Source organism: Hirundo rustica, chromosome 1 (assembly GCF_015227805.2).
Source record: "Hirundo rustica isolate bHirRus1 chromosome 1, bHirRus1.pri.v3, whole genome shotgun sequence".
In the NCBI taxonomy this organism is placed as follows: Eukaryota; Metazoa; Chordata; class Aves; order Passeriformes; family Hirundinidae; genus Hirundo; species Hirundo rustica.
In genome coordinates, this window is record NC_053450.1 from 128,952,239 (window position 1) to 128,977,503 (window position 25,265).

The 25,265-nt window shown below is 36.0% G+C and overlaps 1 protein-coding gene across 1 annotated transcript in view; it reads left to right on the forward strand.

Moving 5' to 3' along the window:
* THSD7A (thrombospondin type 1 domain containing 7A) overlaps positions 1–25,265 on the forward strand; it is a 275,932-nt gene that overhangs the window by 244,752 nt on the left and 5,915 nt on the right. Inside the window, exons 16-28 of the mRNA XM_058421741.1 lie at positions 1,540–1,718; positions 4,458–4,463; positions 6,005–6,138; positions 6,755–6,908; positions 7,695–7,836; positions 8,312–8,427; positions 13,682–13,799; positions 15,549–15,694; positions 16,430–16,604; positions 18,693–18,866; positions 19,822–19,917; positions 23,006–23,088; positions 23,425–23,635. Of these exons, the coding sequence (XP_058277724.1) occupies positions 1,540–1,718; positions 4,458–4,463; positions 6,005–6,138; positions 6,755–6,908; positions 7,695–7,836; positions 8,312–8,427; positions 13,682–13,799; positions 15,549–15,694; positions 16,430–16,604; positions 18,693–18,866; positions 19,822–19,917; positions 23,006–23,088; positions 23,425–23,635 (1,734 nt within the window). The remainder of the gene's footprint in view (positions 1–1,539; positions 1,719–4,457; positions 4,464–6,004; positions 6,139–6,754; positions 6,909–7,694; positions 7,837–8,311; positions 8,428–13,681; positions 13,800–15,548; positions 15,695–16,429; positions 16,605–18,692; positions 18,867–19,821; positions 19,918–23,005; positions 23,089–23,424; positions 23,636–25,265) is intronic.

Consider the following 25,265-nt stretch of genomic DNA (forward strand, 5'->3'; position numbering starts at 1 on the left):
AGTGTCCCTTTCATATACTTGCACTAAGCTGGTCACTTGAATAGCAACATATATTTAATAAATATGCTTGTAATTCAAGGTAATAATATTCTATTAATTTTAAGGAAGATACATTTGCTGAGTAGTTTAACAGTGCTCAAGTCCGGGAAGTGCTCTGTATATTTATATTTATTTAAATATTTAGTGCTTCTAAACAAAGTAAAACCACACAGAATAAAACCATCATCTGAATTTGACCATAAAATACTCTAAGTGTTATTATATATTTAAAAAATAAAAACTTATTTTCTTTACATTTAAAACACATTAACTATATCTAAAACAACAAATTAACTAGAAATAGGTATATAGAATTGAAATCTAAGTGTTTTGATTCTTTGCAAACCATGGGATTTGTTGTTGTTGGTTGCTTTTAGAAGAGAGAGAATAACTTAAAATCATAGGTTAAAACCAATTCAGCTCTGATGTAAAGACTGATCCCTTTTGAATTTAAAAAATTCTATATATCTGACAAACAATTGAAACATTTGAAGCCTAGAAAATCATGAAGATCTTTTGAGGATGATCTTAGTGAAGTATGTGCCAATTTTGCAAGTGTTTTCATTAAATATTTTAATACAATTTTAAATTCACCAAGGTTTTTAATCTGTAAAATGGACATTTGCTAATGCTTTGCAGATCTGACACAGGAAAGGGGAGGAGAGAATTCAGGATATAGTTGTGGTAAACATGCCGTAAAGGCCAGCTTTTTATTTGATGTGTTATAGCTTCTCCCTTAAATATTGGAATAAATTACGCATATTGTAGAGCAATGGCATATGTTGCTTTTGAAAGAAAGACATTTTCACTTATTCAGTGAATTGAGGCCTCATGTTACTCCCTGCAGACCATGTCATATCCCCTTCCAACCTCTCTGGACCAATGACTTATCCAAAACAAACATCTGCTTTTCCATTCAGTGCAATTATTCAGTGTGCTGCTGGGGGCAGATGGTTGTTAATCGGCAGATCATTAATGTGGCAGGCTACTCTCTCTTTCTAGCCTCAGAAAGGTCACAAGGTGTTAAGTTCCCTTGCTCCAGGCTGGTGAGATGCATTTCTTCTCAGCTGGATTTTTGATGTATAACTGCAGTTGAATAACTTGATACAGTTGTGAAGTATCCTTTAATTAAACCCTTTTTCCTTAAAAAAGGTGCATATCATTTATACAGAGTAAAAATTATGCCGCCAAGGGATGGTTGGTGTCAATTACACTGTAGCTGTCAGAAAGTTTGAATGCTGAAATCTGGAGAGTGTGAATCCTAATCAGATGGGATGATGAGCAGTGAGGATGCTCAGCTGCTACTCTAACACAGGCTCCAGCTATATGTGTCAATTTTCTGCAGAATTTAATTTATCCCTAATGATGAAGAGATCTCTCTATTCACACAGTCCTGTCAAGTCAAACTTTGGAGAACCTAAATGAAGCAGACGAGGGCTTCAGGGAGAAGTCACAAACTGATGTGCTGAAGAGATTTCACTTTCTTTTCCATTCATACAGGGTATATTGAGGAAGCCTGTATTATTCCATGTCCCTCAGACTGCAAGCTCAGTGAGTGGTCCAACTGGTCTCGCTGTAGTAAATCCTGTGGGAGTGGGGTAAAGGTTCGGTCCAAATGGCTTCGTGAAAAACCCTACAATGGTGGAAGACCCTGTCCAAAGCTAGATCATGTCAATCAGGTAAATTGATTTGTATTTACATTATTGACAGAGCATTTTCCATACCTCAGATAACCCTTTCATCTGTATTTTTTGTTGTGGAAAAATGGTGTAACATAAGGAGCAGATAGAGGTAGAAGGAGTACGTGTTGGCTTAGAGTTCCTCAGGCAGTAAAGGATCTGTCTTAATTACTTCCTCATCTGCAAGAATTTTCCGTATTTTATGAACTGCAGAATAGAGACTATAAAACATGCTTGCATGCAGATTTTGAAGACTGTGTTTCCAAAGATCTCTTACTTGAAGGGATTCTCCAAGAAAGACGGAGAGAAACTTTGTACAGAGCCATGTAGTGACAGGACAAGAGGGAATGGCTTCAAACTGAGAGTGGATTTATATTATATATTAGGAAGAAATTCTTCACTCAGAGGGCGGTGAGCACTGGAAGGGGTTATGCAGAGAAGTTGTGAATGACTCATACCTGGAAATGTTCAAGGCTGGTTGGAAGGGGCTCTGTGCAAACTGGTCAAGTGGAAGGTCTGTGCCCATGGTAGAGGGCTTGGAACTAGATGATCTTTAATTTCCCTTCTAATCTACTTTATGACAGAGAGTAAAATGTCTCATGACAGTTGCTCAAACTGGCAAGATTTTTAGTCTCACTCCCTGACCAGCTTAGATGAGAAATCGAAACTCTCAAATAATCACACAGTATCATCCCAGTGACCTTAGAGGGTTCTCCTCAAGCTGGAGCTTGACCTTCTTGGGTACGCTTGCCCTGGCAGTCCAGTTCCAGCCACAAATGCACCTCTGAAGTCAGTCTCCCAGTTGTCCCACAAACTGCAGTCTGACCATCCTCTTCAAGTGAAACTAAACCATAAGATGTGATCCAAGAGCACTCTGGGAGTGCTGGAATGCTTGGACCACTAATAAGCACTTAGTCTTTGGGACCAAGTTTACCACTAACCCAAGTTTAACCCCTGAAATTTCTTTCCTTGGAGAGTTTTAGAAAGGTAAAACATTCCTTGTCAATTAACTTATGCTCTTCAAAGTTGATTTATATTCATATTACTGTTGAATTTAATTTAGTCTGCAGAGGCATATTAAACAACCACATGGTCTTTTTTGTAAATATTCAAGGATTTTTTAAAAAAGTGCTCTCAATTTGCATTTGAATAGTAATGTATGTACTTAATATTATCCTATTGACATTTTGCTAGAACAAAATGAAATGGCTTGTTGATCTAATTTTCTACTTTAGGGGATGTAATTAGTTCTAATTTGGAAAATCATAAGTGTTAAATCACAGCTAATAAACTAAGTTTGTGATCTACTTTAAAAAATACAAACTCGAATGAGGGTTGCTGGATTTGGGTCAGCATGTAAATATGCTTTAAATTAGGAGGAACATGTTTCAATAGGAACAAATTATAGTCTGTACAAAAGTCTTTTTCCTTCTTTAATATTCATGTAGTACATAATAGGCTTGTATTTTTCTGCATGAAAGGTGATTTTGCTGGAGGTCTGTTCGCCACTTTTATGCAACACTATTGCCCTCTGCCGGTCCTTTGACTCATTTGATTTGTGGTAACATGGTATTTGACAAATAATAGTTGATTCAAAGTATAATTATTGTAAAAATAAAATTGAAATATGGTACTTTCATGAGAAGGACATTCCACAGATAATATAAGGATATTGAAGAATATAGAGGCTGTATTTTTCATTTTTAATTACATTCCCTTTCAATTCAGAAACATGCAAAGGAATACAGATATTCTAATTCTGAATTAGTTATTTAAACGAAATATGATCCACCATTCAGCTGGAAAAGAACTGACTTTTCAGAGTCATCATTAAATAATCATTCAATATGATGTGTTTTAATTATATATTTATTACTTATATATGTAACATGCTTATTTGCATACATATGGCCCATAGCGGTAAGATTGGATCTTTGGTGCCCACAAGTATGTGTACTATGATTTACAGAAGAACTATGCTGTAAGATGCCATCTAGGAATTATGAATCTGGGGAAAGACTACAACCTGTTGTGTAGCCCAGGGAATAGGAGATGGGAGGGAGAATGCTGGCAGTCTGCTAGTACATAAAGGGCTGTTGCAAAGAAGGAGGAAATAATCCATTTTCCATGACCATCATGGATAGGATGAAAAGCAGTGGGCTTACCCTCCTCCAAGCACATTTGGGTTAAGCCTTGGGAAAACTTTCTAATAGTAAGGCTAGGGAAACACTGGAATAAAATGCTTAAGACCTTGCCACGAAGTTGTTCACTGTCTCTCAAGGCTGACTTGTGCCTGTGATTTAAGGAAGGACTGAGCACAGGACTAATCTGAGATTGTTAGAGATATTAAGGACGTCCATATTTTCATTACCCCTTTATCAAGAGCAGGATGGGTATGCAATTCTTATACCACACAACTGCTCTGACCTGCAGAACTGCAAAAATGCCAGTAAGGTCAGGAGAACACCACTTACATGTGCACTGCAATATAAAGTCCTCCTCTGGCTTTTTGTCAAGATATCCAGATTTTAAGTCACTGCAAAAGCTGTTGAGTGTGTGGGGTTTATGTGTTTCTTCTTATGCTAACCAGGGTCAGACATATAGACATTTCCCTGAATTAAGGTTTCCTATTCTCATACTGGAAATTATGGAGAAGAATTCTAAAGAACAAATTTTCAACAGAGTCCAGTACCTTCCTTAACATGTATTTTCGCCACACACTTTTTTAGTTCAGAGAAGGCTCAAGTATACTGACTGTTCTGGTGGTCCTGTGCATGGGCTAATCAGCTACATAGTGATATGATATCAGATGCTACACATTTAGTGTTCAAGGCATTGTATTTTCTGTGGTATTTTGTTGCAGGTTAAACCTATCAAACCATCAGCCCTTTTTTATCTACGGAGGAAGGGTTGCTGAAAAGAAATCAAGAACTTTTTTAAGACAAGTCTTAGATTGTCCAGCAGTTTTAGTTGTGCTGACTGGATACCTAGAATGATATGTCAAATTAGCTGGTATAACGTCAATGCAATGGGCTTTAAGTAATTTATGCATAATTAAGGTATTCCATGAAAGACTTAGGAACTTTGGAAGGATGAGAATTGACGGTTCCATTTATTTCTTTGAATCTATTGCACTTAATGCTGTCATAAGAATTTCTATTCGTAGAGAAGTCCAGTGTCCTCCAAAACATGGAAGATTTTCTCTTATATAAGTTAGACTGGATTCCCTACTGTGTAAAGGTTTGATGCTCCTTATAGGCAAAAAGGGAAAACAGTTCAACTATCTAACCAAGAAAGAGACTAAGTAATATACAGTTTCTTCCCACCAGTTGTGATTTATAAAATGTATTTTCTTCCAAGGGCAAACTTTTTGCAAATTACATTATGAGAGCAAAGGAGATCCAAGAGGAAAAATTAATGTCTTTTGCTTTGCACAAGTAACAGAATATTGTCTGTAATAAAATCTAAATTGATGCCATTTAAACACCTATGCTTCACTCTAATAATTCTAACTTTTTTTTTTCTTTTTTTTTTTCCTTTTGGGTTCATGAAAATACTTTCTTCAGGCACAGGTAAGTGCTTGTAAAATAGAGATTTAAGCTCAACCTGTGCTTCTTGCTAAATATGGGCTGTCTGACCCTTTTTTATAACATATATTTGAGTCAGTACATGGAACAATGTAGAAACTGCTATATCAGATGCCATTTAAAAATTGTATTCAAATCTAAACATAATATTAATGCTGGTACACAAATATATTACAGTGATTTTAAGCATACACAATGAATAAATAAATTGAATCAATATATATCGGTATAATTTCTCTTGAGGTAACTTTTCCTTAGAAATACAAAACCCCCACAACTAATAACTGGGATAATAATGTAATAATAATAGTGGGAAGGAATCATGGAGAAGAGTTGTGAGTGATAAACCTAAAGTGCTAGTAGAGTTTTAGCAGCATTTTTTAAAAAGTTGTTCTCATGAGCTAGCCTAGTTACAGACTTTGTTAGTAGTGTTGATGTTTTTGCTGGAAATGGCACAGCATGGGCTCAGTGGCAGAGAAAACCAGAGAGTATATAATTCAATAGCTTATGTCTTTTTTTTTTTTATTTCAGTAGTTTTCTAGCAAGTATTTAATCTGTATTATTAATACAGTGTCTAAATCATCAAGTTCATATTTTTTATTCTTCCCAAAAAGAGCATTAATGCTTTTTCTGTATGATCACTTTTGCATGTTTATTTTACTTGTGTGCACCAAAACTGACACTGAATGTGGATTCCAGGTGTATGAGGTAGTCCCCTGCCACAGTGACTGCAGCCAGTACATATGGGTTACTGAGCCCTGGAGTGTCTGCAAGGTGACCAATGTGGACTTAAAAGAGAATTGTGGAGAAGGTGTTCAAACAAGGAAAGTCAGGTAAAACACTATTGTTCCTCCTTCACTTTAAACAGCCTTCACTTTCAGTTTTGGCTGTATTTATTTTGATATAATTCTATGTAATGCCTAGTGTTGATCCAGACCTTAACCCTGACTGATATAAATCAGAATAGATTCAGAGAGTGTAATATGACACTGTCTACTTGTTATGGATATAGACGTTGATTCCTAATTTAATCAATGGGTAATTAAAAGGCATCTGTGTAAATTAAGGATTAATACTAAGAATATAAAATTTTTAAAGTTTAAATAGTTTTGGATTTTAAGTTATCAGCTGAAGTATGCACAAAATATGTCTAAACCATAGATGATTTGCATTATTGTGGTTTAGAGGTAAGCTAATATCAAGCAAATCACTTGTCCAGGGGCTCTCAGCAAATCACTGATAAGGACTGTCTAAATTATGTACGTGCCTTTATGTTGCTGTCATCTGTGAAAACAAGGATTGTTTTTGGCTCTTCAGCTTTTCTTGGATATTCATAGATCAATATTTACTTCATTTATGTGCTGAAAAAATGTTAAAATGCCTCACTGTAGAATACATACCGTACAAGATCCATAGCAAATCAAGTTTATGTGCATATCATTTTTCCAGGTGCATGCTAAACACTGTGGATGGTCCTTCTGACACAGTAGAAGACTATCTGTGTGATCCTGAAGAGATGCCACTTGGTGCTAGAAAATGCACATTGCCATGTCCTGAGGACTGTGTTATGTCTGAATGGGGATCATGGTCTCAGTGTTCTTTGGTAAGAAGTATACTGAAGTGTCATATTTATAGTTTTGGGAGGATACTTTAAAATTGCACATATGATGTGTTTTTCAAATATACTGAACTGATTACACCTGTAAATATCTATATATAGTGTCATATTTAGGGCTGTTTTTTGTTGGCTGCAAATAAATTGTGACAGTGTCTTCCATTAAGCTAAATTTCTCCAGAACACAGATAAATGTGCCCAATGGTCACTTTACCCAGTGAGGGGTGCCTTCTTTGTGGTGGAATAGCTTTGGAAGTGGCTTATGAGTCTGTCTTTGAGCCTAGCTCTGAGTCTCTGCATAGCAGCACAGTCACTGAACTAAAAATGTCACTATCCTGGTATGAGTGACGAAGTCTGCAGATCAAGACTGGGCACAGAAAAGTAATTTTGGGTCTCCTCTCCCTTTCCTTCCCAACAGCAATTTCAAAAAGAAATGTCAAAAAAAACCCCCAAAACAAAACCGAAAAGTGTTTATGGACCTCTGAGAGGCTTTGGTGCACTACGTTATAACATTTGGAAAGTGAACATCTCAATATCCTGTTTATGAGTGAAATAGTTCCAAAATACTAATACTGAAATTTGCACTAGTTAGGAAAATAGAGTCATCTTACTGGGTTAAAGGAAAAAGAAAAGGGTTTCTCTTATACATTAGCATGAACCTGTTATCTTACACTTGTGTTTTGTGAAGGGATTATTTAAAAGGTTGCTGTAATGCTGTATAAAGAGGTATCAGGGTGCCAAAATATTTAAGCTGTTTCCAATCTTACTTTTAAGCCATGCAATGGAAGTAGTGTCCGTGAAAGGTCAGCTGAATGCCTTAGACAACCAGATGATGGAAAGCCTTGTCCTTCTGCCACCGAGGCAGAAGCCTGCACTTTGAACAAGAACTGCTACCACTATGACTACAATGTGACAGGTATTGGTGTTATTGAGCTCTAGTGGCAGCCTGGGACCGCATCTTACAGCTCATTTCCATTCACTTTACAGGATGGATTTTTCTGCTTTCTGTTCTTACCCAGAGGCAGTTGTGGAACTTGTACTGGAAACTGGTTCAGGCTGTTTGATTCAGATAAAATATTAAATTCAGAACTTGCATGTGAAATATGCACGCTGTAACTCCAAGAAAAGTTTTTCTCATATAATTTTGTGTTATACTCAAAATCCATACAGACAAAACCAAACATGAACTTTCCAGGAAGGTACCATGATATTGACTATTTACAGTAAAGGTCACCATTTCCAAAAACATGCAGCAGCTGGGCTCCGTGAGCCTTTTCCTGTGTAAAAATTGTTTATGAGTGTTATATTAGGCCATCAGAATTAGGTGGGAGACTGGTTCATTATGAATTCTATCTGAAAGTCTGCAACGCTAATGAATTCCTCCTTTGCAGACTGGAGCACATGTCAGCTCAGCGAGAAGGCTGTCTGTGGCAGTGGTATCAAAACACGGATGCTCGACTGTGTTCGCAGTGATGGCAAGTCGGTTGACCTGAAATACTGTGAAGAGGTGAGTAATTACCTGTGAGAAAGCTCCCTTCTAATGGTGCTAATTAATACTGAGCCAACTGAGCTGTATGGCATCTTCACCAGATGTTTTGCAACACTATTCATGGGTTGTTAAGTACCTCTGAAATGAACCGAGCCATCATCTGATTTTTATACTATTTCCTTTGGTTACTTTTAAGTGCCTCTATGAACATATGCTAATTATTATGTCCTGAAGGAAATTACTTAGAAACAATAATTAATAAAGCAGAATAAAGGTAATAAATCTCAATCAGAATACTAATCATAATTCTAATTTGATACAACTTCTGCAGTGAGCTTTGGACACCTGCCAGTATCAATCATTTACTCAATGTGTTGGAAAATATTTCTCACGTGTCATTCTGCAGCTGGGCTGAATGCTAACTTCTTGTATCCAGCTGTGTGATGCAAAAGCTACTCAAGCTAGTGTGAAAAAATGCGCAGCATGCATGTAATATTAAATAGGAGCATATATGGAGAACTAGCTAGCAGACAGGAGCCTTTAAGTTTTGAGAGAGCCATTTTTCAAATGTTCAAACTAACCTCCAATTTGACAGCACTGGTTTCCTGACATTTCGTGTGTTGGTCCTAAAGCTTTAAATTGCATGGAGACTGTAGTATGAAAAAACCCCGTGAAGACACCATCGGCACTACATTACTTTAGGGGCAATCCTACATGCATTTCCGATGGAAAGTAACTGCACTTGTTTCAGCTGCCATTCCCCCACCACCATGACATCAGAAATAAAATTACTGGCAATGGGGGACAAAGGAAAAAAGGCCTCCACAGCAGTTTTGGCACCAACAGCTTTTCTACAGGAACCCTCTGGCTACTAGCTGCTCTCAGGATGTGCCCGTAGAAAATAGTCTCATCAGAAGCAGAGGGAGTCAGGAAACTCATCACTTACTTTGGACTATCATTTTCTAATTATTTATCTGACCTTCTTAAACTTCTCCAACCCCCTCTGACATCTTGGATTCCTAGATCAATAGGTTCTTATCAAAGGCAGAAAGTTTCAGCTGAGTCCTCTGTCCCATGTTCCTCCTTCTCTTGAGGAAGTTCCCTAGTTCTTGAGTTTCTAATCAAAACTAATAATTTCACAGAATCATAAAATGGTTTAGGTTGGAAAGGCTCTTAAAGATCATTGCCTTAAACATCAAAGCCCCTTCTGTGGGCAGGGTCACCTTTCACTATATCAGGTTGCCGAAAGCCCCCTCCAACCTGAACACTTCCAGGAATGGGACAGTCACAAAAATTATGTCTAAAAATTCCTTGGGATATGACTACATACCAGTAAGTTGCTATGAAGTTAATAAGGCAATGCATTAATGCTTTTTATAATGTTTTAATGTGTTAAAAAAGAGAAAGAAATATCTGTCATTTCTAGGAGGTTGCAATATTGATTAATCGATTAATTAATGCCAAGATAGGATGTAAAATATCCATCCAAATAAATGTTTAATCAGAAAAAAAGTTATCTATTTGTTTTTATGGGAAAATATATTTCTTCTACTATAAAACCAAGAAATTATTCCTGTTAAGCAAAGATTTAAAACAACATTTAAAACTGATTACATTTTACAATGAAATCTCACTTCAGAAAACCTCTAGGGTTTTCCTGCATTTAAGAAATGAAAGTTTATTATTCAGAGAAATAATGAGGGCAGAAATATAATATCTCAAGAGCTACTTGCTCTAAATGACTGGCCAACAGACATCACTGCAGTGGTGTCCTGGATTTATGAACAGCCACTGTGCTGCTTTCTTTTTCGCCCTTTCAATCTGTCAGATCATATAGAAATGCATCTTCTTATAGAGAGCTCTGATCCACTCCCTAGTCACAGAGTTAAGACTATTTGTTGAATTATGGATGTGTAAGCAGTGGTCCAACAAGGTCAAAGGCTGATCCAATAACTGAGGAGTAAAACCTGTTAGCCTGATTAACAGGAAAGCCAAGCTGTTCAGATCTTAACAGACCCTTCACTCTAAAGATGTGAAAGCCAACTCTGTGGCCTTGCGGGTCATGAGAGGTGAGTATTCAAGAAATTATCAGAATGTGAATACATACTATGCACTTCTGGCTAATGATCCTTCAGGGTGGGGTTTCTGCTGTGCTTTTGCATTATAAGGGCAGTGCAGAAATATTAAGTGAAGTTCAAAATAAGGTGCATGTGGTTGGAAAAATTGATGAATAGGAGAAATATGAAGTAATTTTGTAATGACCCAGCTAATGAATTTTCTCTGGGCAATCATGAAACTTTGTACTAGGTGTATGAATAAAGATTTGCTTAACTTATGTGTAGGTACATTTACTGAATTATATTTCTTTTTATTATATGCAAAGGAGAGAGCTCATCATAAATAAACCTACACTGATCCCTAAGAAATTAAAACACATTATCACAGTGAGTTTCTATATATGGTGTCTATATATAACCATCTCCAGGTATGAGCATCAGCAGAGTTAAATACTAACATTCCATCTGAGCCCCTGTGTTCTGGTTTCCCTGTGTGTATCCATATGATCTTGTGTTTATTTGAGTTGATCAGCTAAAGAAGGTAGCCAGTCATCCTGCTTACTGCCAAGATAAATCAATTTCTAGAGCTTATTTCCAAGGCTTGGTTATGTTAATGTAGTTCTCTTCAAACTCCCAAAGCGTAGTAATACTGGATTACTTGGTTTCTACTTATCACAAGAACTTGACTTCTCTTTAAATATTGGAAAATCAAATCACCTAAAGCAAGCTGGTCCTGCTCATTCCTTTTCACCGTCTTATTTTCTTTCATTTACCATTAATTAAAGATGAGAAAAGTCTAGAAACCAGCAGTTGTGTCTGCATTAAAAAACAGACATTGATGGTTTATTGGTGAAGAGTCTGCTTGTCAGATTACATGATTAACCTCCAGCAGCAGGGTTTAATCTTTGGTGCCAAACATTCCTATAAAGAAATACAGATATTTCTTGTGGATCACAGGATTTACAGAGCATGCTGGTGTGGCAGCCTGCTGCCCCTGGCATGTGTGACCAGCAGCACAGGGCACACAGGGGTAGCTTTCAGTGCGTGCTGTTGTTGAGTCAGAAACCACAGCTCTTCCAGAACAAAGACTTTAGGGTAAGGAACCTACTGAACATGTTTTCAAATATTTTCTAAGATCTTCAAGTTGAATTGTGGTTCATCATTTCAAGGTAGGAGAGGGATGAGAAAGGAATATGTGAATAGTATTGAATTGCAAACTGTCAGTTGTTCCCCAGATCTGTTTAAGCAGCACTTCAGTATCTAAGACATGCAAGTAGGAGGTCACTGTGGGTAATCTGGCCTTCAGCTTTCTCCTCTTCGCTGTTAATATCTTTCTTGGGCTTTTCCCTTTTGAGCTGCTGAAGTCTAGCTGAGAAGACCAGTCTTGAAAGAGAGCAGTCATGTTTCTATAATTGGCTGGTGTCAATTCAGCAGGCTTTAAAGCCTTTGCTTAGAAGGTTTGACCCAAATATGGACTTCAAAGAGGGTTCTCTAACTTCCTAATCATCCAAATTCCAGATTATCCAAAGGTTTCAGGTGTTGTCTGTGTGTGATAGCTGTATAATCAAGGCTATACCACCAAGTAAATAACTCATTCTTTGATGTATTAAAGCAAACAAAGGTCTAAACCCTCATTTGTCTCATTAAATGGTACTGCAAACAGCAAATTTAAAACTTGGTGAGTCTATCAGGAGGAGATATTTTCAGTACTTGTGGTAGTTTATTTATGGAGGACATGTTAATGTTGTGCATAATTGTTGCTCTATGCTTGTGTTTAGTAGGAAATAGTGGGTTTATCTCCTTTTTAAAGTCTTAAATGCTCATTTTATATAACTAATTTTTCCAGTCATTAAAATTGATAGGTTTTGAAATGTTTAGGTGGGGGTTTTTTTTGTTTGTTTGGTTGTGGGTTTTGTTGTTGTTGTTGTTGTTGTTGTTTTTTAATCTAGGTGGGGATTTTTTCTAGTTAAAGATATTCACAACTCCCTAGGATTCTGAAAGGCGTCATTGATGATCAAGGTCTGCTGGTGAGGTCCAGTGAAGAGGACAGTCATTTGTGCAGGATGCAGGCATTATTATGCTTATATTTTTACCATCAGTTGTATTTCATCTTGCATCATATATTCTCATGTGTGTTAGGGAGAATATCTTTTTCCTTCCATGGATGGGGAAAATCTGGAGTGTGTGAGTTTATAAGAAAGACTCCTCCAGCAACTGGAGCTTTTACTTTATGGATATTAGAGGATTCTGGGTTTTTTACAAAGTTTTTTCAGAGAAAAAAAGCAAATATGTGGGGTTTTTTTGACAAATCATTTTCAGTGTCATGTCAATATCTTTGCAGGGAGAGGAGAGGAGAGGAGAGGAGAGGAGAGGAGAGGAGAGGAGAGGAGAGGAGAGGAGAGGAGAGGAGAGGAGAGGAGAGGAGAGGAGAGGAGAGGAGAGGAGAGGAGAGGAGAGGAGAGGAGAGGAGAGGAGAGGAGAGGAGAGGAGAGGAGAGGAGAGGAGAGGAGAGGAGAGGAGAGGAGAGGAGAGGAGAGGAGAGGAGAGGAGAGGAGAGGAGAGGAGAGGAGAGGAGAGGAGAGGAGAGGAGAGGAGAGGAGAAACATGAACTTTTACAGCACATTAGGAAGAAAACAAGAGAGGCATAAGTAGATGCCCTAGGAAGAGTAAGAAGCACAGACATACAAGGGCTTCCATCCACAAATTTCACAGCCTCCACTTGTTTTTCAGCTCTTGAAATGCATTTGCCTGATGGAGTTTTTGTGTGTTTAAACCTTCAGATTTCTCTTCTATTAACTTGGTCAATCTCTCTTGAGCTCCTGTAAACTTTTAGCATCTTCAACATCTTCTGAATATCCAATATATGTTCATCCCCCACTTTTGCTAGTTTTAAACTTGACTTCTATAATCACTTTGATTCGCTTATTATTAGCTGTTGAGTACTTTTGCATTCCTCTTTCAAAAGACTTCATAAATTATTTTGGCCTCCACCTATTGTAAAAAGTAATACTGTAGAGACAAAGCCCTCCATTTACAGGTTCTAGTTTAGAAAATGATTGATGAAAATGGAATTTATGCACATGTATAAAGATCAGTATATACATTGGGAGTGTCTTGAAATGAGAATTTTAAATGTCATCATTACTTTACTTTTTACTTTGCACTGATGATACAGGCGTGGAGTTTTGTACTGACCATTTAACATTTTCTTTCAGCTTGGTTTGGAAAAGACATGGCAAATGAATATGTCCTGCGTAGTGGAATGTCCTGTGAACTGTCAGCTCTCTGACTGGTCCGCTTGGTCTGAGTGCTCTCAAACGTGTGGCCTTACAGGTCAGTAAATATCTTTGACCTATTTTAAAGACAGAGTTATCTTTTTTCTTTAATAAAAGTAATAATACCTCTCTTTGCAGAACTAAAAAAGTAGCTAGATAGAGAGAGTTACAGGGATGTTAATCAATATTATTAATGGAAATAATATGCTTGAGTAAGACTGTACTCACTGAAAATAATGGGAATTTGGTCCAAATATTTTCTGATTCTGGGAAAAAGAGTGAGATATGATGAATTATATATTGAGACAAAAGTAAACACTGATTTGAATATTTATTTTTCAGCTGGTGGGGAGAGGAAGAGGAGGGAGGGATTTTCTCCTAAATTTTATAATTAGTGGTAAGATTAGGCAACTAAAATTGTTCCAAAACCAAATTGGAACTGGTCTTTTTCAGTAAGTTATAGCCATGTAATTAATCCAGTGACTACAAATCTTAACTGCTTTTGTGCACCCACACAAATGTCCATCTAGCTGAGGAAAAATTTTGTGTTTAAGAAGTCTGCTCTTTGCTGTTCTTTGGAGTTTTTTCCCCAGTACTTTTCAAGAAAATCTTTTTTTCTCCAGTAACATCTCAGTTGGAGCAGCTGTGAACTCGAGAATGATGAGGCTCTTTTTGGCAAACTTCTTTCTGGCTGTCTGCAGTGAGCAGAGCTGTCTGGGAGATTGATATTGTTCTGCTTGTGCATGGTGGCTTGTGTAGTTTGCTCTCAGCACAATGTTATTATCATTAGAGTACTCAATTCCAAATGCATGAGATTGAAATGTAGAATTAAAGATTAGTTATTTTGGCTGGCTAACATCAGGTGTTAGGTAAATCTGTGTAACGCCTTTAGTTTAATATAAACCTCACTACACAAATCTAAATAAATATGTATTTTTTCAGACTTGGATCTTATATTTATCTATAAATATATTAAAATACCACAGCTGTGTTGATTTTATGGAAACATTTGTGAGGTGACAACTAGACCAGCCATTTGACTATTCCTTCTGACAGAGAAGGAAATATTCAGTTATATCATGTGAACTCTCTGTAATGAAGTATGAAAGGAGAAAGAATTGCTAAAAGGATAAAAATGTCTTCCTCTTTCAGTTTATATAAGTATTTGAAATAGAACCTGTATCTCAGTGAATCTGGGTAGCATATCACTCATGATTGAAGAGGACATAATTATTGGATATGCCTATTGAATTTTAATTTTTATTGGGCCCGAGTGAAGAATCCTTCATCTTCTGCAAAATCTGCATGTAATGTTTTCCACACAGACAGCGACAGAAAGTTGCAAGTTCTAGTTTGCTGGAATCAGACAATTATGGGACATGTTGCTGTGTTAACTTAGGGAAGAGCACAACGTTCTGGCCTCTTCTAGCAGCAAGCTCCAGATAAGGAGCACAAGTCTCCACTGAAATGGACAAACATGTTGTCACATGCATAAAGAATTTTTTTTTGGGGCTTCTGAACTAGGAAATTACTGCTTTTGTTTGCTGTTACAGGAGCGATCCTAATCAGACATCCTCCTGCACTTCTTACGCTACAAACAAATGACAGAATATTAAGTGTCTGACTTGGAAAATATGAATCCACAAAACAGACCAGAGCCAACAGATCAGCTTTACAATCGAATTTGTCAAATCTGGAAACAATTGCTTTATTCAAATACAGTACTTTTCAGCAAAATAGAACCATCATGAGGAATAAATCCATCTAACCACTTTGTTGTTAGTTATATTGCTGGTTTTTGTTACAGGAAAAATGATCAGAAGAAGGACCATAAATCAGCCATTTCAGGGTGATGGGAGGCCTTGTCCTTCTCAGATGGAGCAATTCAAACCCTGTCCAGTAAAACCTTGTTATCGATGGCAATATGGTCAATGGTCGGCATGCAAAGTAGAGGTAAAAGCCATAATGGGACTTTGAAGTTATGGAACGTGTGGATCCAGGCATATTTGTGATATGCCCGGATACTTCCTTATCTACTCTGTAAACAATTGTTTCCACCTCTCTTATACGAAAACTAAATTTTGGGTTTTCCTTAGATTTCACATTTATCAATGGATGCAGCAGTGTCCTACAAATATTCAGAGTATAAATGTAAACTTTGGTACCTGAGCAGCATCATTGCTAATAATTTAAACACTTCTATTGTAAAAGAATAACAGCAGAAATATACTTACGTATTACAAGATATCTTCACTTGACATACTGCTCTGGTTGCAATTCAAAGGCATACTTAGCTCCATAATTTAAGGAACAAGTAACAATGACCAGAAGTTTTGGGGTGTGTTTTTTTGTTGTTGTTGTTGTTTTTTGTTTGTTTGTTTGTTTGTGTTTGGTTTTTTGGGTTTTTTTGGTGGGGTTTTTTGTGGGTTTTTGTTTGTTTGTTTGTTTGTTTGTTTTTGTTGGTTTTTTGGGGGTTTTTTGTGGTTTTTAAAATTTGTTTGTTTGTTTGTTTGTTTGTTTTCAGAAGGAATGAACCGTGACTTCTCTTTTTTGTCTTCTTTTTCTCCTTATTGAATGAATAAGTAGTTAAGCAAAAACAATCGGAGATAGCGTGACATGTAATTCACATCTAGTCTTTTGGCACTTTCTTCTGTCCAATATCAATCAATATATATTTTCCTTCTGTAGGATGCTCAGTGTGGAGAGGGAACACGAGTGAGGAACATCTCCTGTGTGGTTTATGATGGATCTGCTGAAGATGTTGGCAAAGTAGTAGATGAGGAATTCTGTGGAGAAATAGAGCCTATTATAGATGGTGATAAGAAGATAATACTTGAGGAAACCTGCACTTTCCCTTGTCCAGGTAACAAAGCTGTTCAAATAAATGTTGCGTTTCAAGATTTGTTGGGTGTCATTACAGCTCTTAGGGCCCAGCATTAGCCATAGGCAATTAAATCTTTTTCATCTGCTTTTCTGATTGGATTCATCCATCAAATGACCAACAGAGTTACTTTCTAGGAGTGGCTTCATGACAATAAATCAATTAGAAAAAATACTAGATTTTAAATTTATAAAATCATGATCTCTCTTGTCACCGATTGTATCTAGGATGTATACATTTTTTTCACAAAATCTCTTGAAATAAACTCTGTATTTAACTCTATAAGAAAGGGTGTTGGTTTACAGTTAAATATTAGTGTTAAGTGTGTAAAACTATCTAACAACTTCATTAATACATTTACCAGTTGCTAAAAACTTGATGCCTTTTTTTGGTGTTTAAGGAAGGTAAGCTAAGGCATCTTCTTTTTTTCTTTAAGCGTTCTATTCCAAATGAAACAGAACTTTGATCTCTGAGAAAATATGAGTGCCTCTCAGAGATTTGTTTAACTCTCTGGATGTGACGTGCACTATCATTGCCTTTGTGAACTGAGACTAAAGGGGCTGTTCTGAATGATCATACAGAGAATGATTAAGAGCATATAAGAGCTGTTTAATTTCCAGTAAAAACCCTCGAGTTCATTCCAAACCCTTACTTGTAGAATGTGAAGTATATTGACATTGTTTAGTAGCCATTAATGATGAATCTTCAAAAGAGATGATAAACTCCTTCGGTTGTAATGTAGCTATCATTTCACACTAGTATTCTAGTTTTATTCTCTTGAAACTCTCCTCTTTCCCAGAGTTTTTTTCCCAGTTCATTTCAGATTGGACTGAAGGTAAAATTGTCTCAATAAACAGAAATTAATAAAAAATGAAGAGATTTCCATCACTGCTTTGTATATAGCATTCCAATAGCATGACTTTAATGTCTTTTTACTTCTTCAATAGAAACTGGAAGAATACAAAGAGTGATGTTTTAATATTAGTGAATTTTATAAAAAAATATAGCTGCTTACTGATTGCTTTAAAAATTTTGCTGAGCAGGGGGCTGTTCTTCAACAATCTCACATTTATCCAGCAAGAATAACTGCCCTGTGGGGATGTGCTAATGATACACTCCAGCTAATGTTTCCAAAAATCACTACTTGTTTTCCTATTTTATATACATCAGTTCGTCAATTATTCAATTCTTTGCATGCTTTCCTAAGGTTGGCAAATAAAATTCCTTCTTTAATCAGGCATCCGGTCAACACAGTACTGATTAGATCTGTCATCAGTATAATGCAAGGTAGCATGAATTTTTAATGGCTTTCTCACTGAAATAATGAGAACTAAGAGGTTTATTTATGAGTTTGTGCACGGTCTAGTCCCATTTTCAACAGCAGTTTTAACAAAATGGTTTCTTTGTGTTGTGCCTCAGATCTTCCTTAAATGTTCTTTAGCTGATAGTGGTAATTAGAGTCATTAGTATAATTTTATTTTTCAGTTTTACACTATAGAATTCTACAAGTCTATTATCCTAACGTGAAATAGCAAGAGCAGACATTTTAATCATGTTTCCATTTCCCTTTCTTGCAAACAAATTTCCATTAGTTGCTTCTAGATCTGTTTACAGAAAATCCGTATGGGGATAAGCAATAATTAATCTTTTTAATACTAGACAATGTTTTCTAAGATCAAAGGTGAATTGAAAAAAGATATGTAAATTTAGCATAAGACATACAATGCACAATATCTTAAAATGTACAGAAATCTAGACATTGGGTAGAGCATTGCAAAGAGATTCATAATGAGGGTGATCTCATGGGAATGCTACAAGCAACTAAAACTGCTTTAGAACAAATAGGCCCTTGTATAACCTTTTTATAATATTTTCTATGATACAGATATTCAGATAGTATCAAATGTTGTCTTTTTGACACTGTGAGTCAACTTTAAAAAGAAGGATGAAAGGAACTAAAAAGAAGGAATATTAAGAAACTGTACTTGGACATTTTTTAAAGACATATTCAGAGCAAAAAACCTTTTCACATACAATAATCATTCATCTTATAAAACTGCTCTTTGACAGGGGACTGTTACTTGAGAGAATGGTCAGAATGGAGCCTTTGCCAGCTAACCTGTGTTAATGGTGAGGATCTTGGTTTTGGAGGAATACAAGTCCGATCTAGAGCAGTGATCATTCAGGACTTAGAGAATCAACATCTCTGTCCAGAACAGGCTTTGGAAACAAGACCATGCAACGGTAAGCACCAAAATATATGTAAGGCTGCTTCCTGTAAGAACAACCATAATTTTTTTTCTTTCTATTCATTATATCAAATTTAGGCAAATCAAATTTGATAAACAGAAATGCACTTAAATTGTTGTTTTCCATATATCAGCTGTAAAGAGAAAAACTTTCAAGTAGTAACTATCATATGTTACCCCTCTAGAATTATTCTTTTTTAATAATAACATTTCTTTTTATATGAGACAAAGATTTCCTTATATGCTTAGTAGCATTAACAGAAAAGAAGTTTTGATTCATAACCAGATTTAAATTTCTCTCTACCCTTTGAATTGTTATTTGCATGACAATGTCATTAAAATGTCTCAGCCACTGGTAGCAGACAAATTGTCTAAGAAAAGTAGTTTCCTGTACCGACTTGCCCATTCAGAGGCCAGATCAGACAAAAAGAGATTTTATATTTATAATAGAGATCTAAGGTGCAGAAGAACTTCATGGTTCATCCCAGACCGTATGAGATGTGCACAGAAGAGCTGAGACATGAAGCCAGATGCAGCCCTGGCCACTTCGCCAAGCACTAGAGCAATGGCTGAAGCTCAGTGATACCAGGAAAGGAACCTGACCCCTAAATGAGTTTTGCACAGCAGATGGGCCACAATCGTTATGAGCTTGTTGGAAACGTTGTTTTTGCCCATTAACTGCATTAGGCTTACTCATAACCCTAGTTAGTGTCTAGGACACATCTGGTCTATTCTCTCTGAGTCCAATAAGTGCAGGAGACCCTGGAAGATCCATGTGTGCAGTGCAGTGCTGGATGAAGGAGAAAGGAGCTTCCTTAACTGTACAAGCCATTAATCATAATGAGTGTGGCCGCAAAATGAGTATGGTCTGCTGATGAGTGTGGCTGCTGCCTGTGGTAGTCTAAAACCTTGTCATCAAATTTCCTGAAATGCAAATGCTCTCTGTGCAGATGGCCAGTGCTATGAGTACAAGTGGATGGCTAGCCCATGGAAGGGATCTTCTCGGACTGTGTGGTGCCAAAGGTCTGATGGTTTAAACGTCACAGGTAACTGCTCTCCTTACTTAAAAAAAAAAAAAAAAAAAAAAAAAAAAAAGCCTGGAAAACAGATGGATAATGCATTTTCCTGACAGTCTGGGGAAAAAAAAAAATTAAAAGAATCTGCTAAAAACACTCCCTGGGCTTTGAATCAAAATCATCATATTTTTGCATATTAAAGATGTGGTTTCTTTTCTAGAATCATGCAGCATGTAATGCTAAAAGTAAATATACATATGATCTTCTGTAGTGGAACTGAAATGTTTTACATTGTATATGTTTGGGCGTTTTTTGCCATTGGCATCTTTATACTTCTAAATGTAGGGTTTCAACTTTCAGGCCTTACAACAAATAAAATTTTTATGTATTACAGGTCATTTCATTGCCTATACAATGGCAGAAAAAGTTGCAGATCTTGATAATATCATCCATATATGATATATTTCCTTACAGTTAAAAAATATAAAATTTTAATAAATGTGCTAATATGAGTTTATTTCTTTACTTCAATGCCATAAATCTGTATCAGGATACATAATGGACTGCTATGGCATGTTGTGACTTTTTGTGCAAGCCAAAGCACAAAAACATGAATTAAGAACAACTGAGATCTCAGAAGAAAATCTTCGTATGGATCTATTTATATGGATTTATATATTGACAATAGGGATTCATTTAAGCTAAGAATTATGCATTTATTTAAACAATTTTTGTATCAGACCAAGTGATAGCAAAATAATCCCAGGGAGTGGAAACATATCCTCAATGCCAGCTGCTGTCAGGTCAGTCACAGCAGGGAAGCTGTTATTTAGGTATTGCCACCACAATACTTCTTCATCATGGAGTCCACCACTACTGTCTATTGTAGTAGAAATAAAGTATTTGTGTTATTTTTACAAGGTGTTGATATAATAGCTCCAAATCTCTTGCAAATCTTATCTTGTGGTGTAGGACTATTAAAACACACCTTGCTCACAAGAAATGCAACAGGGCATTATTTACGCACCTTGATTGCTTCCTGCTTAGCTAAGATGTTTCTATGATAAATAAAACTCTAAGTAAGAATTCTTATTGAGATTAATATAGGATATTGTCTCTGAAAGGTCCTATAGGATTTGAAGTAAGTAGCATCTTTGAGATAATGGCTCTGAGGTGTTAAAATCAGAATATATTCATAAATCACAATCACATTAAAATAATAATTTCTTCTGATGTGACTGAATACAGTCTTGTGATAAATTCTAGGAAAGACAAATGTATTACTAGGTATTATTTTTCTGTTATTAGGCAGATTTTTCATAATGGGACCTCCAAGGCAGACAAACGTCAGACCTATATTGTATCACTTTCTTTTTTTTTCCCAAAGTACCTATATTGTATCACTTTTTTTTTTTTTTTTTCCTTTTTTCCTTTTTTTCTTTTTTCCCCCCAAAGTTTGTTTATATGTGGCTTTAAAGCTGTGGTAACTTTCTGATTTGAAAGGAAGACTAATGGAATATTCCAGAGCATGCAATCACTGGTCTCCATACAACACAAAACTATATTTTTCATGTGTTTCTGTTAAATGCAAAACTACAGTTTTAATGGATTTTATTATAGTTTTCAAACACAGCACTTAAATATCATAATCTATTATATTAAAATATAATGTAGAAGGAACTTCTCTATATTAAATATACAGTAGTGAACCAGATTTTAATTTACATCTGTACATTTTCTGAACGTGTTTCTTATAAACTACAGTATTTATGAGTTCCTAGATCTGATAGACAAACATACATGATTGCTTTAAATTTATTTATTTTGATTCAGAAGCAACTTATATCTCTGATTAGTCAGCCTTATTCCTGCACATTTGACTCTAACATAGTGCATTTTAAGTCAGACATTTTTTAATAATTATTGTGAGTTTTGTTGGTATTTAAGGTCTTTTTCTATTTACTTATTTGCATAATATCTTTGTGCTGAATAGTTCTTTTTTACTTGAAGGTGTTATTTCCCATGGGCGATGAAGCAACTCTTTCCTTCTGCTTCCTTGGATGACTGATATTTTATTACATAGATTCCCACAGGCATGTGATTTGTATGCTAGGATGTATGATTTACTTTTCTGGGGGTGGGGAAAACTTATGGCAACCAGCAGGGTTTTCTTTGTTCTTCACCAGCCATCCCGTTAACACTTGGATCTACATAACCACGACTAACTGCATCTGCTATGGTTGTGACCAACCTCAGCTATCAGGATTTCATCATCATATCACACCAGTATAAAAATGGTATTAACTTGGGAGATGCACAATATGTTGTCCTGTAGCAATATAAATTTTAAGCAATGTGATGCATATCCCTCTTCTATAAGCTAAAAGGAAACACAGGTAAATTGAAACGGATTCTAAATGCATTTTAAAGTCATTCTGGCTGAAATGATAGTGAAAGCCTGATTGTGTGTATTGGTCCATAACAATAACTGCACTAAGCTGTAGGAATGAAAACTAAGTCTGTATAAAAAAAAGACTGAAACCCACAATATCATTAGTATTGTAACATTCAGTACATTCTTTACTGATAAATCTGCTTTCCTTTTGTAAAATCTCAGACTAATACGAAGCCTTGATTCATAAAGGTATGTGTAAAAGTGATCCAGTAGCAGCAGAAAACAGGTATCCTTTCATAAATAGAATGAGTAACTTGTTTTCAGTTCATCAGGAAAAAATATAAATAAAATGCTTTTTATTGTGGCCACAGTTTTAATATGTAAGTCATAAGGAGGGCCCAAGAGAACCAAATCTGTTCCCTTGAGTACAACAAATCATTTAAATTGATGTTTTAGGCAATCCACCAAAGGAAAAAGGGGAAAACAAAAGGCTCCATTGCCAAATACTAGTTCTCTAAAATGCACATGAAATTAAATACATTTGCTGTATCCTTACTTTACATATAAGAAAATACTTGATTCCAATTATCTTTCACCTTGGAATAAAAGAAGGACTCTTACATTCAAATTAACAACAAGATTGTCATCCATGATATACTACAGTGAGTAATTTCATCAGTGGTGAGGTATTACCATGTGAAAATATGATTTTCTGTCCTACAGGGGGCTGTTTAGTGGTGCGCCAACCAGATGCTGACAGGTCATGTAACCCACCGTGCAGCCAACCCCACGCTTACTGCAGTGAGGTATGTGCTACTGCATTGGAGCATACAACAGCCCCGTGAGGGCTTCCCACACATCTCTTGATTACAAAGATTACGCCAACAAAAAGTATTTTCACAGATTTCACTAGTCACAAATTTGTTAAAATCCACCTCGCACGATTTTGTACCTTTCAATTAGATGTTAAATAATCTCTGTTGATATGGTATGAACTTGCATAAAAATATATGAAGAGGTACTCTCCAGACTAGCTTTCATCAAAACAGTCTTCTCTTCCAGTCATCCATGTTGTTGTGCTTTATAGCTCCCAGAAAACTTTGTTTTTCTGCTGCACATTGTAAAACACTTGTTCCCTACAGACAAGAACATGCAATTGTGAAGACGGATACACTGAAGTTATGTCCTCTGATGGCACACTCGAGCAGTGCACTCTCATCCCGGTGGTGGTGATCCCCACCATGGAGGACAAAAAGGGAGATGTGAAAACCAGTCGAGCTGTGAACCCTACCCAGCCTTCCAGTAACCAGTCAGGACGAGGAAGGACCTGGTTTCTACAGCCTTTTGGGCCAGGTGAAGTCATGCAATGAGCAGTTCTTAGTGCTGAGTACTGCTTCAGGGTCTGGCATTTATATTTTTGTATACTTAGGAAGACCAGAAAAACCCTTGACTGTTCATTTAAGAAGGCAGACATGTTCTCAGTGAAAAAAAGGAAGAGACATAAGTAAACAACTAGCCCTCTCACTACTCCATCAATATATTTAGTGAAATCTTACATTGCAGATTTCCTTTTAGCCATTCTTCCTGTTAAAATTCACAGAAGCTAGTTGAAATGTGGCTGTAGAAAGGAGTTTGCTGCAAAGGTGCAAGCCACTATATTAAATTGTGGTGTCTTAACCAATAATTCTGTTGAAGGAGGAATGAAAAGAGTACTGAAGACTGCAAAGAGTAAAGTCTTCTTAAAATTTGCAGCCATAGCATCAATTGTAGGAAAATAATCGATATAGGCATGCTAATGCTTTTCTGACATATCCATATTTAAACTAATTCATGTTAGTCAAATGCTAACCATATTATTGATATTTAGCATAGGCCTGCTTCAAGTCTATGAGCAGTATTTGCTTTTATGATGAACCACGTCCTTTAGAGCTGAGCAAAGACTAATATGCAAGAATGGCATAAAATATAAGAGGGTTAATTCATTAAAAACACTTCATAAAGTCCATTATATAATCAGATGTTAGCAAATATTCTTCTAGTGCTACTAAATATTTAGATTGGAAAAAACCTTTAATTAACAAAATACTTTCACATAAAGAGATATATTGCTTTGTCCAAAATATTAATAATGTAGAAGAGAGTAATTGGTTATCATCTTAGGTGTCTCTTAAGTCACATAGGGCTAAATATATGAATACACTTGTGCATTAGGGTGGTCACTTATTTCTAAAGGATTTTTGAATATTTTTAATTGTGGAATTGAAAGCACTATCTTTACATATATAATCCATAAGATGTTTCAAGTTGAGATTTCTAAAAATATTTCTAGTAAGAAAATTAAATAATGTTTGGGTTAGAAACTAGAAATACTTATGTTAGCTCCCATTAGTCCTAATATTATTTTCTATTATATGTACTTTGATGTTATATTTGATACCTGCAATAAAATGGTCTTCACTCCAAGTACTTTAATCAACAATAAAAAATAGAAAATGAAACTTTTCTGGTCCTCTTTTACAAAACAGCATCTTACCAAATATGTTATCATTTACTAATTTTAGCTAAACCATCCTGAAAATGCCAGAGGGTATGTTACAGCATGCAGAGTGATACCAATAAGCAAATATCAGACCGTCACCTTCAACAGTTTAGGAATATAGACACTCATGTGAGCTCAGAGAGGGTTTTGGAGTAACGTATGTTTGAGAAACTCCATGAAAATTCACCAATTTTAGGTAATTCGAGTTATGAGAAAGAAACATAGCTCAGTTCAGATAATCTCAAATATACTCGGTAGAACTAATACTTCATGCAGTGAAGTTATGAGCAAGTCTGAGAAAAAGTGAACATTTTCCAGTTCAGATGAGATTTAGGCTTGATGGTTTTATTTCAGGACTGGATATCTATTGGAAAGGTTTGGGTTTACTCTGGCATGATTATTCTTTTCCTCACAGTTTCTTAGTCTAGATCTAAAATGGTTCTT